At 46.5% G+C, this 19,707-nt stretch overlaps 1 protein-coding gene and 1 long non-coding RNA gene across 5 annotated transcripts; one reads left to right on the plus strand and one right to left on the minus strand.

The window, feature by feature from the left end:
• Nucleotides 1–19,354, minus strand: septin4b (septin 4b). Of its 4 annotated transcripts, XM_052077391.1 has the most exons (13): nucleotides 6,673–8,400; nucleotides 5,940–6,065; nucleotides 5,382–5,702; nucleotides 5,086–5,182; nucleotides 4,894–4,980; nucleotides 4,271–4,394; nucleotides 4,062–4,196; nucleotides 3,480–3,597; nucleotides 3,249–3,350; nucleotides 2,932–3,028; nucleotides 2,685–2,847; nucleotides 1,830–1,929; nucleotides 1–371 (listed from the first exon to the last, which is right to left on the minus strand). In XM_052077391.1, exons 1-13 carry the CDS (start codon nucleotides 6,697–6,699, stop codon nucleotides 303–305), a joined length of 1,566 nt encoding a protein of 521 aa, XP_051933351.1. In that variant the 5' UTR covers nucleotides 6,700–8,400; the 3' UTR covers nucleotides 1–302. The 4 variants fall into 4 exon arrangements, with proteins under 4 accessions (XP_051933351.1, XP_051933354.1, XP_051933353.1 ...); XM_052077394.1 differs by lacking the exons at nucleotides 5,382–5,702; nucleotides 5,940–6,065; nucleotides 6,673–8,400 and adding an exon at nucleotides 19,351–19,354; XM_052077393.1 differs by lacking the exons at nucleotides 5,382–5,702; nucleotides 5,940–6,065; nucleotides 6,673–8,400 and adding an exon at nucleotides 13,744–14,290.
• On the plus strand, nucleotides 16,022–16,600 carry LOC127608398 (uncharacterized). The gene is made up of 2 exons (XR_007964263.1): nucleotides 16,022–16,304; nucleotides 16,379–16,600. It is a non-coding gene; the product is annotated as an uncharacterized LOC127608398 (long non-coding RNA).
• Nucleotides 19,355–19,707: the final 353 nt, after the last annotated feature.

Consider the following 19,707-nt stretch of genomic DNA (forward strand, 5'->3'; position numbering starts at 1 on the left):
AAAAAAAAGACATGACAGATTTGATAAGGTCACATTGACCAAGAGTAAAAATAACCAAAAAACCGGCACCAGGAAAATGAAAAAACACATCAAAAGAACAAACAAACGTTTGACAGGTTTAGGTGAGAAATGGATATTCATTGACATTTTAGAACAAGCGTCTCATTTGTTTTTTCCAATCCCATTTACAGAGTGGCGCTTTCTTACCTCATCCTGCCGAGTGCCACGATGGGCACCGATGAGGTTGATAAGGTCGTCGGGACGGGATGGCAGGCGAAAGTACAAGCGGGCAACACGGCGTGTCAGTAGGCGTCCTTCTTGGTGTGCATTTGGCCCTGAATCCTCTGCAGCATCTCTTGCATGCGCCGCAACTGACGGGACAAATCACAACACAAGAGCCGTTACGCGCTCTGGTTGGCCACATTCAGTCAATAACGCGGCCGCGTGTTAGGTCACGTGACCCCCTGCGCCGTCACGCTTAATGTTGCAAAATGCAGGTTGAGGGCCGAGCACCCAATATTTTGACGTACGGCTCAATAGATCGTATCCACCAACAACAAACAAATAAAAAAAACATTGAATCATTAGTCTCTTTATTATTTAGAGGAATAAATAGGATCACGTGGGATAAAAGGGAGGCCGATGCACCACGAGCTGTTCTGTAATCGACAAAAACGTTCAGTATGCAGTCACCCGCCCCACGAGATGGCGGCTCATCGTTCACACCCGTCGCGACGGATTCTTAAGACAGCACTTTTTAATGGGAGTAGTTGACAGGCACGCCCCCGATTTCAAGTCGTGTGCCTCCGGCGTGAGGTCTACTGGATGACGAGCAGCAAAAATCGAAGAAAAGGCAGAGAAGTTCCTCAGCTAGAAGTTCTCGTCATAGTCGTTCCCTCGGCGCAGAGAATGTTTGTATGAGTTGCTGCAGTAGCAGTTGTCCGAGATGCTACTAACGCCAACGGCGACGCTCATTTCTATTTTCGCTGAGAGCATTTCCCATTGAACTGGCGGACTTTTGTAAGGCGAGTATACAGTTTGTTGGGCCATTTATGTATTTAAAAATATTATCATCCGGGTTATTTGAATTCTTCTTATTTGGAGAACACTGTGAGAGACGGACTTCTTTTACCCAACGCGATGTTATACTCTTGTCTCTTGACAGCAAGGCGAAAGAACAAAGCGTCACTCAAAGTCATCTTTGGCAAATCAACGTTGTCGTGCAATGTGATAAGTGGAAACGCGCACAACGGGAGTTTGAATGGCGTGGTGAGAAACAACTCAGAAAAAGGAGGATGTGACGCACAGACTCTCAAGAATTCTGAAGAAGAATGTCAACAGTGAGAATGTGAGCCAAAGAACATAGAGAGGAAGAAAAAGAAAAAGAACGACGACTAACAGGAAGAACACAGCCGATGGGGAAATGACCAATGACGGTACAGTGCTAAGGAGCAGCCAGAAGTTCAACGGCGAGATCACGACTTGGAACAATGTGGAGAGTGACAACATAAACGGCGATTATGTGACCAATAGGAGTAGAGACATTGAGAAAAAAAAAAGCCCAAAAAAATCATGAGAAGCGAAAGAAGCGGCCAAGCATCGACAACAGCATCTTATTTCAAATGTGTGGCTTGAAGCGAAAGCCGCAGTGGCTTGTGGGTAAACGCGCGAGCTGAGGACCCTTAGAGGGCCTCGTCCTCCAGATGCGAGCGGGCCCCGGTGTGGCTCCCGCACTCCGTCTCAAACTTTTGTTGTGACCGCTGCTCGTTATCGGCCGGCGGCTGCCCGAGAAGGTGGGCCGACTCCGCGTGGAGGTCGCCCGGCCGTACCTCCTCGTCTTTTTCCCGGATCAGCTTTTCCGTCTGACTGTCGGTCATGTCGCCCACTGCGGGGATGGGGAAGTCGGTGCCGCTCTCCCTGGTTAGCTTACTGGAGACACACACACACACACACACACACATAGGCACGTGAAGCACCACTGTATGAAACATTCATTCATTCATTCATCTTCCATACCGCTTGATCCTCACTAGGGTCGCGGGGGGTGCTGGAGCCCATGCCAGCCGTCTCCGGGCAGTAGGCGGGGGACACCCTGAATCGGTTGCCAGCCAATCGCAGGGCACACAGAAACAAACAACCATTCGCACTCACACTCACACCTCGGGACAATTTAGAGTGTTCAATCAGCCTGCCATGCATGTTTTTTTTTGGAATGTGGGAGGAAACCGGAGCAGCCGGAGAAAACCCACGCAGGCCCGGGGAGAACATGCAAACTCCACACAGGGAGGCCGGAGCTGGAATCGAACCCGGTACCTCTGCACTGTGAAGCCGACGTGCTAAGCACTGGACTAACGGGCCGCCCTGTATGAAACAACCACTTCAATTTGTTGTTGACGCCATTGATTTTGCACACCACTCGCAAAAATTTTGGTAGATTTGCCTTTGGAATGAAATCTCAGGATGAACCTCCAAAATGAATATTTGTGTTTATTATCAACTCAAAAATGCCACTTCAAGTCAATTCTACTTCCTGAGCCTGATTAAGACTATGATTGCATGAATCATCTTTCCCAATGCTTTGAGCATACTTGATCAAAATATTTCATATTGTCGGAGTGTCATGTAAAAAAAAAAAAAAGGGTGGGGGGGTTGATGTTGTTGTTCAACACGTCTGTGCGTCATACTTGCGGTTCCGCTCCTTCACAACCATGCGGGTCATGCTCTGAATGCAGTGGGCTCTGTAGTTTTCATAGTGGGTCTCTCGGGTCACGTCCTTCAGGTCCTGCATGTGCGTTCGAACCAGCATGTTGCGCAACTTCACAAAGTCACAGTGCGCCGAGTTTTCAACTGCAGAAGGAGCGGCGTGAAGACGGGTTCAAAGACCGTGCGTCACGTTTGCTGTCTGGACATTTGCGCGAAGGGGATCCTTACCTTCGACGATGCCCCAAGGGTACAGACGACCTCGCACCTTCTTCCCTTTGGCTTCCACCACGATGTTGCTGCCGATGACGGCAAACGGAATGCTTTCCTTAAAGTGGGAATAAGTACAAGGATTTCAAAGTTAGGTGGTTCTGGTTTTGGAAGAGCAACCAGGGAAGGGGATACAGTCATCACCAACGTAGCACCCTCCTAGCGCCATATCGTGTGGATGGATCATCATCCCAATGCTCTTGTCGCAAAAAAACAAAAACAAAAAAAAACAAGAAAAACTAAAAACCTTGTGGCTGCACAAAAGGCCTCCGTCTCACCTTCAGTTCGTAATCCTGCTGCTTGAAGTCGTCATCTTCATCAGAGTCGCAGTCGGGGAATTGGTATATCTTAATAGCACATAGCTCGATCTCTTCTCTGATCTACACAAAGTGAAGACGACATCAGTATTTTGGCCGTGAGTTAGAACCCCCCCCCCCCCCCCCCCCCGCCCCTGAATATCAGCTATGCAACACACAGATCAACAGGCACGAGACAGGAAGTAGCCCGACCTTTAATTTCTTCTTCTTGATCTCACTCGGGGTGAGCGTGTCTGCTTTGGCCAACACTGGAACAATATTAACCTTCTCGTGCAGGGCTTTCATAAATTCCACGTCCAGTGGCCGGAGGCTGCAAAAAAAAACACCACGTGAGTTTGAATGTAGACTTGACAGTGTGCGAACGGATGAGGAAGGAGAATGAGTCAACTGTTGGGCTTGTGTGCAATGACCACCGAATGTCAGCAGGGGGAGCAATTTCACCAACAACCGTGACTTCGAAGCATGACTTTCTGCCTTGTGGCGGTCTTAAAATGTATTCCGTAAACGTTATGTGGTTATTACAGTGTAAGAACAGCAGGCGGTCCTGAAGATGGGCTTACGAACTGCTTGTTCGATTCGTTATTTAAGGGCAAACGAAAGCGAAAGTGCAGCGAATGCCGACGATAAGGCTTCATTTGTCACGACTGCCGCCACAGAGAGGCTGTAAACACAGACTGTGGCAAGTGGGTCAACTATGATCCATTCTCGGGGGGGGGGGGGGGGGTAAGATAAAAGGCACATCATCCCTCGAAGGACGCGACGGCGTTATCGTACCCGTGGCCGAAGGGGGAGATGAAGTAGAGGCAGCAGTGCACGCGGTTGTCCTGGATGTTCTTGCGGTTGAGGCCGCTTTCATCCCTGAAGTATTGCTCGAACTGCTGGTCGATGTAGTCGGCCACTGGCTTCCAGCTGCAGAAGAGACAAGCGCTTTGTGAGGACGCGAGGAACCGACGGCAGAAACGGACCGCGTGTGTATACGGTACCATTCCGTGTTGTTAACCGCATCGCCGAATCCTGGCGTGTCCACGATGGTCAGCTTCAGTTTGACTCCCTTTTCCTCAATGTCAACAGTGTGCTTGGTGATTTCGACTGTTTGAATGATTCGTTCTAAAGGTGCGACACAAACACGATCACAAACAATTGCTCGAAATGCGCCGTTAACAAACCCCAACGACTCTCTCGAGATTTTTTTTTTGGCACGGCGCTCCTCGCTCCTCGCAAAACAAGGTCAACGACGTTCCATTCCTCCAAGCCCATTTCAAGTTGACACCATATAAGTGAGTCGAGGGTCAACTCATTAGTCAAGCGGCTTGACGACATTTGACGACACGCGGCAAGAAATTACACAAAAAATAAAACGGTACAAAAACGTCTCTGTTTGCGGGAGGTTTCCTTCCAATCGTAGGTGGTCAATGCAGCCTAATTATTGGAATCAAGCTGCTACCGTGCTGGGGAAACGCCGCATTTAGAAAGTAGTGGTGATAAAACGGTGCGCTTTAAGTATTTTTAACACCTCGACATTTGAGGCGAATGTGGTGAGGACACCAAACGTGAACAAATCCAACACCGGAAGAAGACGAATTGAGGCAGTGCTGCCTGCGGTCACCTTCGGCGTTCAGCAGCCTTCTGTCTTTGTAAAGATCTGTGAGGAAGAGACTGTTGATCAGGGTGGATTTTCCAAGGCCGGACTCACCTAGAAGCACACGTCCATCAAAAGAGAAGACCAGCGAGGTCAAATATTACGATTTGGGTCTTGGCTTTATGGGTCGATGCGGATTTTGTTGAGACGAGGCCTTACCCGCCACCATGAGGGTGAAGTCAAATCCTTTCTTGACTGACTTGCGGTGCACCTGGTTGGGAAGTGTTGCAAAACCCACGTATTCCTTGTCCTGATCCTGAAAATCATCGAGAAAGAAAATGGAAACAATGATGCTAAGGGGGGGGGGTTGTCGAAGGAGATAATGTGGACCTCTTGTGACATCATTTCCTGCTCCACGAGAACAACAAACCAACTTCTAAACCTCTCACACACACATACATAGAGACAGAAATCTTCTCTTTGGCGCCCCCCCCCAACCCCTCCCTGTATGTTACCTCGGTATTGCTGTACGGGTCAAAACGGGCCCATGGACTTTTGGGCCTGGAGGGACTGACGGGGAAGGGCAAGTCAAAGTCCGCAGTCGGAGGAGGTAAAGCGGGCTCGGAACCCCAATCCGACTGGGCCCGACCCGCCGCAGGGGGGCGCAAAGAGGACGGGCTGTGAGGAAGGTCTTGGCCCTCGGCTGCCCCGTCTGCATCGTGAGCCTCTTGGCCAAGATGGCGCTGCTGCGGACTGCCGTCATGCTCACGTTGGACATGACGGCAGGGCTCTTGCATAATGTTCTCCAGCTCGGAGTCTTCGGAGTGGCTGGAATGCTACGGACGTGTCGGGGTTGAGTGAGGAGGAACAGGAGGCACGCAGAGGGAGAAGGAGGTGGTAGATGGCCAAGTGTTACTTTGGGCGACGAGCTTTTCACAAGAGCTTCACCGTCCCGTTTCCTTTTTACAACGGTCCTTTTTTTTTTTTTTTGGTATCGGTGCTACGGACCTTGCGGCCAATCAGTCAACCCGTACGGTACATCGGCGCTGTGACTTGCCGAAAGTGAGCCGTACCTGGTCGCCATCATGGTTCCCACTTGGCTTTGGGGAGACGGGACAGGAGTCCCGCTCGTCTGATGACGATGGAATTTCATGGTCACTGTCCTCCATTGCAAGTGGGGCGACAGTGAATTCGGCAATCTCCAACCGCAAGCAAGTATGGATGTGGAATGGTTTGATACGGAAGAGAAGGGCGGGGGGAGGGTGGGGTCAAGACCACATGGTGGGAAAACCAGATGCTCATTGAAACAGAATAACGTGAAACGTCAAAACCGTCATAAGAACAATCAGGACGGTGGAGTGGGGCGGAAAAAAAGTATGAAATAAAATAAATCCAAAATGTCATTCGCTGCAAAATGGCGTGTTGATGGAGGAGAGTGCATGTGTTGCAATCATCCCATCAAGTCAGTTAATAAAATCTCCCCATGGTTTCGTCACGAGGCAGGCGAGCACACCTTTGGAGCGCGGAGCAAATGAGAGTTGCACTCGATTTGGAAAACGAGTGCACGAGATCAATGTCCAACACGCTCAGTTGTGTGACCTACATAAGCGCAGACACGGGACATGTTTGCCCTTAAAACCATTTGAAGCTCAAAAGTAAGCAAGGTTATAGTATTCATTACTCCGCGCACGTTTCAATTTCACGCCACAAATTTCACGGATACGAGCTGATGATAGGAGGTTTCTGCTAACTCATGGAATGATCAAAGTAAGGTCACAACAAACAAGATCACGCAATCCTGCTCACCCTCTGCAGAAGCGGCCGCTTTTTCATGCGGGGATATTGAAGGTCTACCAGAGCATTCCAAGCCCCGTTCTACTTCTCTCCACTATCTTCTCCTCAAGGCCTCTCCGGCAGCAAACGGGAAAGGGAGGCACGAGTGGCGGTTTTTATACAATCGCCACCGCCGGATGCTGCGTCCTACATCGGCATCGACCCAATCAGCACCCGCGGGATACCGATCGCACACATTGATGAGTTACAGGCACTGGGGCAGAGGGAACATGCACTGCGAAGTACATTAGATTGATAGAGAGAAGATCTCGCTCTCTCAGACACACACACACACAATATACTCTTCAAATGAGCTATTTTACACACATTGCATGATTTTTAAAAATTCAATAATACATTACAGGGATGCTAATGAACTCACTAATGACGTGGGTGAATTGCCTACAAAGCATTTATATGCCAACATAACTGTCTACAGCATTAAGAATTGAAGAAGTGCCAATTTACATGGGAATATAAGATAAGATAAGATATTCTTTATTTGTCCCACACTGGGGAAATTTACAGCCTCCAGCAGCAAGAACTGCTGGAGAAACACTGTCTGACGAACAAATTTGGCGCTCTCTATTCCAATATTCCATTTTTTCCATGTAATCATACAGCAGTGAAGTCATAACTTCCACAAATACGAAACGGATACTTTCTGGACTATTTTCCATGGCCCATGTAAGTCATGGCATTTAGAATACTGATTGTGTTTGACTTGATGGAAGTGAATTTGACAAAAAGTCATTTTTTTGCTTTGTAGAGGTCACTGCACAAAATAGGGCCGCCCTACAAACCGTACGTTGCGTATAACAACATTTTAGACACTGAAATAATGGTTTGAACCTTTTCCAGGGCTAAAAAAATGGTAAAGTTATGCTCTCAAGATGAAGACGTCAAGGGTACAGAATCCATAAAGGCACCACCAAAGACAAGTGTTAAGTGAGTCAAAACATCTGCCGTTATATTTTCTTCTGAGTTGATACTAAGGGAATTGTGGAAGTACATTCGAAACTAAATAATAGGCCAAGCCTTTCCCCTCTCACAGAACCAAATTGACTTGCTGCGCTTTGATGTGATTGAATGCATGCTTAGTGGGGAAAACTCAGTCATGGCTGAAAGGGAACAAGAAAAGCACGACTGAACATAGAGTGAAGCGGGTCAAGGACCAAATACGTTTTTGTGACGACGTCACCTTCATGCCACAAGGTCAAACTTTGATTAGGTTTGCCGTCGTCTTTCCTTTGGCCCAGCTCAACACTGGTTATCTGTATTGGTACTGTACTGTATAATGTGTATCCAAATGATTTTAAGCCCACCGAAGGGAACAGATTCGTCATTCAACAGACTCAACAAAGCGAGCAAGTAAAACCTGACCCGCTGGAACCTCGCAAAAAAAATCTCACTTTAACCTCATGTCATTCACATCGCACCGTTGACCTTCATGATGTGCAACACCATATTGACAGCAGTTATTACAATTGGACTAAAAAAAAAAACAAAAAAACCAAAACAGTTCCTGACAATTCCATAGGTTATAATTAGAACGCAGCCCCAGGCTCCCGCTGCGACCAGTCTCATCGGAGACATGGACCGATTCGGTTTTCCCGAACTGAAATAAACGTCATTCAAGCACCGCTTAATTAGCTAATATTGCGGTCAAATTTAAAAGGGATTTTTGAAATACTTCGAGAATCAAGCGGTTCGGAAAATGGATTGATGAAATACTTCAAGTCAGGTGGTAAGTGCGTTTCCGTTCAGGAGCGCATAGGGCTGGTCCATCTCTAAAGAAAACAACACTCCATTGATATGAAAAAGGGTCTTTTTACTACTGTATGCTGCTCACATTTGACCCAATGAATTTAAAAAAAAACTATATTCAGCAATTACGCCTCAACAAAACAATGTTGAGCTGGAAAATGATAAGTCTCGTCATCTGATGGTTGTACGCAGGTAGACCAAGAAATGCATGACTTTAATCAAATGAAGTGCAAAGCCAAAGGCAGGCTTTTGTGTACAGCAACCGAGAACAACACCGACTTTAATACGCAGCAGATTCAGGCTCAGCAAGATGCTGCTGCCAATGTTTCAAGCAAGAGTAAGTTGCGTCCTTGGAAACGTGCCTTTGAAAATCAGCGGCGCTGCTAATCATGAGCCCCATATGCAGGCATGAACTTTCTCACTCTCCACTTTGATGCTATGCTCGATGGGACTAGTCCCTCTCCACCGAAGCACTTTCAGAGGTAATGACAGAAATCTCACAGTCACGCACGAAAATTGTGCAGCAAGCATTCAGAGTTGAACGGAAACTGTTTTGGCTGCAATCTGAGGACCGACTCCATCAGTTCCTGTCGTCCCAATAGAGAGAAAAGACGTGGAACGTATAGGAATGTTATGATGGGAATCCCACATGGGCCCTGAGAAACAATGGCGGGACAAGAAGCCCCGACGCAAAAATAAACCAGTTGCGAGGTTGACTGCGGTGCCTTGTTACTGTTGGATGGTGGCAGTGGGCTTTTGCAGCAGCCGCGCTGATTGACGACGATTTATGGCGGCTCTCAAGGGGGGTAACCAGCATCTATTGCTCGCCTTCTGTGACATGGGAAATGCGACCAAAACTCATTTCGAAACGATAGGACATGTTATTGAACGTCTGTGAGGAAAGCAGTTTTCAGCTCTGGAGGGAACACATTCGACTGACCCATTTACAAGCCCACAACAATAATCACTACTCTTGATCTGGGAGGGGTATGATCACGAATTAGATGGACACAGCTTGAAGACTAAAGTGATCATCCACAGGAGCAACGGGAACAGAAATCAATGACGAATTGCTGAAACAAAAACACAATTGTTTCAGATTTTTGTGCAGAAGTTGTTCAAACTAGTCCAACGAATCTTGGTACTCTTGATGCAAGACCAGAATAACCAACCGGACAGGATGGATTCGAGAGAACACAAGACATGGCCGACAGTCCTTTCGGCACAACTTCAGCGGAAGTGGTGGGGAAAGCTCTAGTGGTGAATTTATCTTGTTTGTTTAAGAGCAAAGGGGCACGCACAGCAGCAGAATTCATTTTTACCCCATGGGAGGAAAGACCAAAGGCAACTTGATCTCAATCTTAACCCATTCACTCCCAAAGACGTTTTTAAACGTCTTTTCAGACTCGGTTTAGAATCGGCTGGTACTGAATGAGTTTTAATAGCTCCCCACTAAGTGTGCTGCGCTAGTAGCTAACAGAAGGTGTGCAACTGTTAATGTAAAGAAGTGACACTGACGACAGAGGGCAGAGTGAATTAACAGAGGAGATTTGACTTCCTGCCTACTTTAATCCTCCTCTGGCCATCGCGACGCTGATTACTGTAGACTGCCTAAAAGGGCTGACAGTGCCCACACATACGCACATGCACGTACGCACACACAGGAACCAACGCACACCCACTTAGGTCGGAGATGGAAAGAAAGTGACATTCTGTGTCTGCGGCTCTGGGGATCATATTGCAACTTGCTTACATTGTAAGATGACGTGGCCCGGCTCCAAAACAGACAGGGAGTTCCACTGAACCACAGCAAAACCCTCAAGCTGCGGGTGCCAATGTTCCAAAATGCACCTCTCCGGTTCTCGAGTTTGCGGCCTTGCCACTCTTCCCTAAGCGGCGAGTGCAGGGAAGGAAGGACAGTGCCCCCTGCTGCTCACAAGAGAAAGATTTGTCCAAATGGCAATCGCCGATTATATGACGGTGTCAGGGAGATTTAAAATGTCAAAGGTTTGAATCGATATACTGTACATGGTGCTGCAAAAGTCACGACACACTTGCTCTTTTTCATTTTGTTCCTGGTGTTATTTGGACAGACGTGCGTGAGTCAGCATTCGAGCATATATTATGGAAACTACGAAACTATGCAGGCGGCACGGCGGACCAGCGGTTAAAATGTGTCGACCTCACAGTTTGATCCCGGTTCCGGCCTTTCCGTGTGGAGTTTGCATGTTCTCCCTGTGCCTGCGTGGGTTTTCTCCGGGTACCCCGGTTTCCTCCCACATTACAAAAACATGCATGACACGCTGATTGGACACTCAAACGCGTCCATCGGTGTGAGTGTGAATGCGGAAGGTTATTCATCTCTGTGTGCCCTGCGATTGGCTGGCAACCGGTTCAGGGTGTCCCCCGCCTGCAGCCCGAAGACGGATGGGATAAGCTACAGCACGCCCCGTGACCCTTGTCAGGATAAAGCGGATCAGAAAATGGATGGATGGATGGATGGATGAATGGATAAGCTATGCAGGTAACACATTATTCATGCAGAATCAGAGTGAATAGTTTCTTTGGACGAGATATGCCTTGCTGCCAAGTAGAATGCAGCGGATGCGAATGTGCCCTCGAGTAGACTTCCACCACCTTTTTGTAGGAAGACAAATATTGTTTTACAATAGCAACGAGCCAGGAGACGAGACTCTCCCATACTTTGACTTCCTACACTTCCTGTTCTATTCTATCAAGATCCTTTATCCGACATGGAGGCATTCCGGCTGGAAAGGTATTCAAGCACTTGATCACACTGATATCGGGACCTCGCTCCCCATGCGGTGGAATGGTGCAACAATGGCTTATATTTTGTATGGAGTGGGGGGGGGGGGGGGGGTTGTGCTTGATGGCTACAAGAAAGGGCTTAGTGAGATTAGTCAAGCCAAAAAAAACCCAAAAAATAACAACAACAAAAACAAGCAATGACGCTCCTATTTGACTTGAGTGAGGGAAGTTCATGTCCATCTATCTGTTGGTTGTTTTCACTTGTGACTGACCCGGCCTTTGTGCCCACCGACACCCATGTGCTCCCTTCCTGCTGAGTGTGATCACCTGCCAGCACACAATCTGTCTAAGGCTCATTTAGCAACATTAGCCAGAGAGAACAGCGAGGCCAACCGTCTGAACTTATAAGTAATGAGCTGTAATCGTTCATGTTATGCTATTCTGACTGCTTTCCACTGCGCTGCATCATTAGCACAAGCATGCACAGAATGTCACATGACACCGTGTGTGTTGCGAGCAAATTCCAACCAAACGACCGGACTCATATACACACACAAACCGTTAAGCAGCCAAATTATTCTCACATTTATTTAATTCAATGGGAGGTTGGGGACCACTGCTTTACCTCCGCTGCCTTAACTCAATTGAGGTTGGGAAACACGGATTCAATTCATTGCTTTTTCACTTCTATTGAGCAGCAACGGCCAGATTTAGCATCAGCAGCCGAGTTTTAAGTGCGTTAAACTGAACTGAGAGAAGAAACAAAGCCAATACAGAGAAATAATACTTCAACGGAACTGGGACAAGGGTGCTCCTATTGGTAAGACAACCGTTTCAAGGCGTTATCGTCAATGGTTTGCCAGGAACGATGGCACCGTGGCTGGTGATGTCAAGGGCGAATTGGGGAGGGTTGAGAATCACAATTGAATGAGAGAATAGTGGGAGAATGATTTTCCCTTTTGGCGTTCCACATGCACTACCCTCCACAGCATGACCCCAAAAGGACAAAAATGATTGGCTTGACTATGACGAACGGCCATAAAGCTCACATTCCATACTTGAATACAACCCTCCAGTTAGAAAGTTAAATATGGCTCACAAAATGGTCACAAAATAAGACAAGAGTACATAACTCACAGGAGTTTTACAAAAATGTTCGTTGGCAGACAGCCGCATCGTGGCTCCTTCAGAAAGAACACCCGACTGATTTTGCAAGTGCTGCACATACACAATAAACTAAAAGGAGTATGTTGACGTCACACAGAGGGGCTGCAGGAGCAAATCATTATCATCTAGACATACCCAGAAAATACTTTAAGGCGTGACATACCACTCTCATTTTGACCCCGATGCTGCATGATTTATCCGCAGCGCAACAGATGGTACGCTAATCTGACAGAGGCTTTATTGGGTTCACGCAGGCCATGTGTGACCGAGGACTGATTGCTTTGCTTGAGGTGCGATCGTTTGTGTGGCTTTAAGTTCAACTCTAGATGGGCGCTTTCCGTGTATCTGGTGTAAAGCCAGTCACAATACAGTGTTACAGACCCCATGTGAGTCAATCCACAACTGTCTTGCTGGATTAAGAAACTGGGGATGTTTGCCAATCGTTGTATTTGGATAGAGGGAGACAATTCAATGGGTTAAATTTGCAATCAAATATGTCAAAGTAAAAGGCAACAAAAAAAAATAATTGCAAAGTACACAGAGATAAAAAAAACATTAAAAGGCACGCACACAAAAGTGTTTTATCTCAATATAATGTTGAACCACCAAATCTTCTGTAGAGCGCTTTGTTACAGCAGCCACCATTACATCTTTTATTCTATGTGCCTTATAATGCGGTGCGCCTTATATATGAAAACTGTTTTAAAATGGGCCATTCATTGAAGGTGCGCCTTATTGTGCGGAAAATATGGTAAATGATGGCTGAAGCCAGAGGGCAGCCATCTGATGTTGCCACTCCGATTGACATTTTCAGGGTAACCACTGAAAATGATCAGTGCCCATTTTTCGGTAGTATCCCTTTATAAAATAAACGATTGACAGGTAGTCACACATCACAGTGAGATATGGGAAGGACTGGTTGTCTTTCATGAATTGAGATCATTTCTCTGAGACACTGTTCCCAATGGTTCCCTTCCACCATTTGGGAGCAGGAATCTGATCGCTGACCTTAGTCTGAATTCTCAGGCTAAATCTAATAATAGCCTACACACTAGCAAGCGGAAAACTTCCAATTCAGCACACACGCCTTGTTCATCAGTCCCCGTTTGAGTTTGGCTCAATGTGGACAAAGTTGTTGGAAAGAAGTAAAAATGTGAATCGTTACAATATTCCCAACCTCCTGGATTACTCTACAACGATACCTCCAAGTTTACAAGAAAACTCGGCAGAATTATAGTATGTGACAAAGGCCATAGATTTCTCACGAGGGAGATATCTGGAGGTGAAGTGACGGCACAAATGCAGGTGTTCAAATGAGATGGCCAAGTTTTCTATCCTTACCTCTCATTGTATGGTGATGCAGCAGAGGAGAGAGAGGGGGGGGGGGGGGGGGCCTGCTGGCACAAGTCCCAGGGAGACTGGGCAGCAAAACAAGAGAGACGAGCAAGATAGAAGGAGCGCTATGCAACACTGTGGCTGCTCATTCAGAGGAGTGACACAAGGCTTTTGTCTCCACAATCGCTGCAAAACAAAAACTAGTACTGAAAGTTGTGGTCAGTGCTCGTTGTAGATCAATTGAAAAGTAATCTCACAGAGCAAAGAAAGAAAGACAGTGTTCAACATAGAATGCATTAGCACCACTGTGTGCTTCGAGTGGAATAGTCACAAGTGTTGCAATTGACCAAATTAAGTTCGCATGAAATGGTGAAAAAGGTCTTTTGGGATATTATGCCTTGAATTTTTATTGATTCACGACTTTGACCATGACGGTGCCGTTCACTCTCCCGCACAAAGTGCCACAAATGACACATTGCACACAAACAGGTGATGCATCTCAATTTAATTCAGCTTTATTTATATACTGTAGTGCTTTCACAACAGAGCATGGTTGGTATGGTAAGTAGCGTATTGTTTTAATGTAGACGAAAGAATTTGTAGGAAAAGTATGTCAGATGAATCCTTGAGCATCCCCTGTTCTTTCCTTTTTGTCAAAATATTTGATTAAAAAAACATTTACAAATACACAAAAATACCCAGGATGTGGTCTGAATAAGAGCTGCCACAATAGCTGAGCCCATAAAACGTTACCCATGGCAACCGCTTCACCGACTCAAACTATCAGATGTTTTTCAACTCTCCTTCCTTCAGACTGGAAGTCAAAAGGAGACCGGGAAAAGTTTTCAAGCAGTAAAAATAAGGAAGTCATTAGCTGCTTATGGCACTTAAATACAAGAGGAGGCTCCACATAAAGTACTCCGTAATGGCTAGCCATGCTCCATGCACGCTTATTTGGCGGTTCACGAGGCGTACAAACTAAACACGTGCACGCGAAAAAATGAAGTCAATACCTGCAATTAAAAGTACCACACACAGAGCAGCAACTAATGAGTATGTGATTTTCTGGAAGACAGAAATATTTAAATACGGCAATTATGGTTGGGTTGCATCTCTGCTAGACTGAAATGAAAGCAGCTGCCGGCTCGAGGTTTGAATTTGAACTTGACCACGAAAAAAAAAAAAGTAGAGTGGCAAAATTGAATTAACCACCTTAAGAATAGTGAAGTCTCTCTCTCTCTCTCTCTCCCTCCCTCCCTCGCCTGGGCGTTAAGTCATAAACATTGCAGACCCGTCCTAAATTGCATAGCAAGGAAAACTGACAAATCTGCCAAGTAGGCATATAGTTGCTGACTAATGAAAATAAACAATCTTTTTTTTTTCTAATTCACAGCTAACTTTTTGTTTAGGTCATTGAGGGTGGAGACACATAGAAAGAGACAGAATCCCGGTGTGGTTTTTGAGTTCAGAAGAAAAAAAAAAGAGGGAGTCAACACAGGCCACAGGTATGTGATCATGAGAACATGAAAAGAAAGCAACCCAAGGGAGTGATCCCTGCAAGTGGTGTAGGGCAATTTTGGAGAGCGAGACCCTGGCGCTCCATCAGAAGACACCAGTGAAGTCCAGGAAGAGGAGAAAAATAAGTTTTAAAAAAAAGGAGAGAAGGTAAGGCTCAAAAAATGAAGCAAGTGAGGCGGGGGCCACGTCTGCTTTGATCCTTCAACAAGACCCATATGGTGTGGCTTGGAATTCTTAACATTCACAAAAGCACACCCTGTGGCTTGCTTCCCTTGGTCTTAGGCTCATATTGAACTTGAGTCCACTAAACTAGCTTAGCCTGGTCGATTTACAAACCACGAGAAGCGTCCTAGCAAGAAGCATCGTTACGTCGACACAAAACATGACAGAAATAAATACGCGGATAACCAGGTAAAGCAAATTGTTTGAGGGAAGCAATAAAAAGAAATCAAAATCATTATTCAACGTTTTTTGAACAGCGTTTTACAACGGAACCCTAGAAAATTATTCCCTAGACAGGGCGGGCTCGTTTCTTGTCACCTGGTGATGCCGAGAGCGTCACTACAACAATATGGTAAGTTGAACGGTACAACAGCACGCGTCACGAATTGCTCCAACAGAGTTCACCCATATCTTTTTCCGTTTTCTACACCCAGATCTTGGATGAAGACAAGGGCTCAATTAGTTCCATCTTATCAACTGGGAGAGAAGAGTAGGAGATGATTTGTCCGGGGGACATAAACATCTTCCACTACATCTCCACCATCTCTTCCTGCTCCTCCTCTTGGCTTGCCTGGTATTTCCTCTGACCGTCCTGAGGCATCATGGGAGCATCTGGACAAATTTTCTTAAGGGATTGAAAGGAACTGCAGTTGACGACCGCAGAGTCCGAACACTCACAATCGTCATTTCATCATTTTGCATGGGAGCAAAGTCGTACAGTGCAAATTGACCAATATTAAAAGTTCGGGGAAAGTTTTTCAAAACAGAATGTCGGCGTTGCTTTAATACCACTCAGTAATAAAATAGCCTGTGTAGTCTCAAGCTCCGTTCAGACTGCACAACGGATGTGACCCAAATCTATTATCTAACTATATCTAAAAAAAAAAAAATTGAATACCAGTCTGAACCGCTCAATTCCAATTTTTTCAATCCACCCTAGGTCACTTTCATGTGTGGTCCGAGATCGGATATGTATCCGATTTTACGCAATGCAATCCGGACTGAAAGATTTAAAAGTGAGCGTCATCCCAAAGTAGTTAGAGGTTAGGAATGGAATTCCAGTATAAACATATTCTATAAATACTTGAACATTGTGGACATGGACTCCGGGCGTGGGGGGGGGGGGGGGGGGGGGGAATACTAGAAGTGTAAATTTCAATGTGAAGTCATTTCCATCATGACAGAAAATGACAGATTTTTGGATCTTTTGAACTTTTTACCTTGAGGGATGTATGAGGACTGCATTGTTCTTTCAGACTGGGTGGGTGGACAAGTTGAGAAGTTTCAATCATGACCTCATGCAGTTTATTGCTTTGGTTTATACTGCAAATTGTCTTTGGGAGAAACGATGAGCTGCTTTTTTCCTGATGCAGGTCGAGCGTTTGTGCTTTGCTAGCTGAGCAGCAGGAACCAATTGGGGGACCATGGGAACTGGGCCGGGATTATTTATAGCGGGAGGGGGACTTGGCAAGACCAACATCGACTGTATGAGGCTTAAGAGGAATTTCCAAGGTTGTCCTTTGACCAGAATTTTTACTGGGTGCTGAGGCTGGAATAGCTCGAGCTGAAGTGGGACATCGCGATTGATGAGTACAATTAGCTTGAGAGAATGACGAGCAAGGGCGGCCCGGTGGTCCAGTGGTTAGCGCGTCGACCTCACAGTGCAAAGGTATTGGGTTCAATTCCAGCTCTGGCCTCCCTGTGTGGAGTTTGCATGTTCTCCCCCCCCCCGGGCCTGCGTGGGTTTTCTCCGGGTACTCCGGTTTCCTCCCACATTCCAAAAGCATACATGGCAGGCTGATTGAACACGTCCCTAGGTGTGAGTGTGAGCAGCGATTGACTGGCAACTGGTTCAGGGTGTCCCTGCCTACTGCCCGAAGACAGCTGGGAGAGGCTCCAGCACCCGCCACGAATTAGAGGTCTGTTTTTCCTTTTAAGTACTTTTAAACAACAACAAAGATGTTTAGGGATAGAATGTTCTTGATGATATTTGGTAGATTACCAGAACACAGAAAGGATCGTGCAACTGCTTTGGCAGATGTCATGTCCTTAAAAAACTGAACACTGAACACACAAGGATGGCCCCTCCTGACACGCGTGTCTTTCAGCAAGTCTTTGTTGTGACAGCGGCTGCGTGCGCATCGAAGTGTATAGCGTGCCTGCTCCCTAAACCGATTGTTTGTCCTTTCATCAAACTGCAAAAGCCCACGGGGTCGCCTGTCAGAGGCAATCCCGCAGGCCAAAAGCTCCTCTGCCAACACTGTCTGCATCGCTAACTGTGTCACTGGAGTTGAGTCCGGACTCGTCAATGAATATGACTAGACGTATGGAGGAACTTGCAAGTTCTCATTCAAAAAAAAACTCGGAGCCATTGCAGCAGCGTGGTGTGTACGTGATAATTTCCTTGGTGTAATCATAGGTGGTGTTTTCCTCATAATCATCGGTGGCTGGTAAGTGTTGGTTCAGCAATGCGACGGCAGTCACGTTGATTGGGCGGGGCGTCACACATTTGTAAATTCTGTTCTTCCAGTTTGAAGGATGACTGCTGGTTGGCAATTACATCTGAAGAAAAACTAAACTGCAACGAGAAGCTTCGTCTGCAACGACTGCGAGCAAGTTAATAGGCTAATCAAGTCCAAGTATCGTCTGGCGTGTTGCACTGCGGTTTGGACTCTGTGGACAGCAGCAGATGAAGGCAAAAGGAAGCTAATGGCAGGTTGAGCAAAAGCCACAGCCGAACACATCGCTGCGAATGTGTGGGTGAGCGGTCTGATGAAATTAAATGCAACAGATCCTTTAAAATGCATGAAATTACGCTATCCAAAAATCCCCTGTTTGAATTTATCCATTGAGACAAATAAAGGTTTTCTTATTTCCTTATTTTATATTCATTCATTCATTTCCCGAACCGCTTGATCCTCACAAGGGTTGCGGGGGATGCGGGAGCCTATCCCAGCCGTCTTCGGGCAGTAGGCGGGGGACACCCTGAACCGGTTGCCAGCCAATTGCAGGGCACACAGAGACGAACAACCATTCGCGCTCAATTTCACATCTAAGGACAATTTAGAATGTTCAATCAGCCTGTCATGCATGTTTTGGGGATGTGGGAGGAAACCGGAGTACCCGGAGAAAACCCACGCAGGCCCGAGAACATGCAAACTCCACACAGGGAGGCCAGAGCCGGGATCGAACCCACAACCACTGCACTGTGAGGTCGACGCGCTAACCACTGGACTTCCGTGCCACCTTATTTTTTATATATATACATTTTTTTTCCTTATCCGTGCTCTTCCTCAGACACGACAGCTTCGTCGCAAAACTATGAAGTTGAGCACAGAGTGCGTTTGTCAAAGCCGTATAGATCCACTCCTCTCCACCCGCCTGTGAAACTCCTACGTCTTAGGAAAACAAACACACGGCCCTTTCCGACCCAATCGCGGGCCCAAACACAGCTGCCGAGCTTTGGCATCATGGCGAGGACGAATGAGGAAGCGGATGGGGAGGGCGGACTTGACAGTGAGCCGTTACCCACTCGAAAGTTGACCACCAAACTGCGATATAGCGTACCTGAGAAGTGCTGGCTGCAACTCGAAGCAAATAATGCAGTCAGTAGGAAGACACACCAAGCAGACGCGCCCATAAACAGAATGTCACCTTGTCTAATGAGGAACAAGAAAATCTGGGCTTTGACAATACACCTTTTCTAGGTGGAGTCAACTGAGCACCCCGCAGCACACACGCAAATTTGCTTGCGCAGCGATTACAGAAATGGGATCAGTGGGCATCGTGGTCATTCCGCATTTTTTCCTTCTTATTTTTTTTTTTTCTTGCCATCGAGAGGCAGGATGAGGTGGCCGGATTCGCGCTTCTTACCTCTTCTTCTGTTCAGGGGTTGGAGCATCGATTTGGGGGATCCACATCCAAAGAGTTCAGGAACATGAGGGAAGAGCAGAAACAATAACGGCAAAAAGTTAAAACGGAATCTGACAAGCACAAAGAACCTTTTGAAATAGTTTCAGAGAGTTCCAAGTCATTTAAGACGATACTTAAGACGAGTCTTGACACTTTCATTTGCCCCGAACTATGGGGACGTCATTTTTTGGTTGATTTCAAAGGCACAAACAAATACACTGAAAGAAAACGGAAGCAAGGTGCGATATATCCCCATCGGTCTATGTCTACTAATCAAAATGATAACATTTAGAAGTGTGTTATGGACCAAGAAATTGA

The sequence above is a fragment of the Hippocampus zosterae genome, chromosome 10 (assembly GCF_025434085.1).
Source record: "Hippocampus zosterae strain Florida chromosome 10, ASM2543408v3, whole genome shotgun sequence".
Taxonomy (NCBI): Eukaryota; Metazoa; Chordata; class Actinopteri; order Syngnathiformes; family Syngnathidae; genus Hippocampus; species Hippocampus zosterae.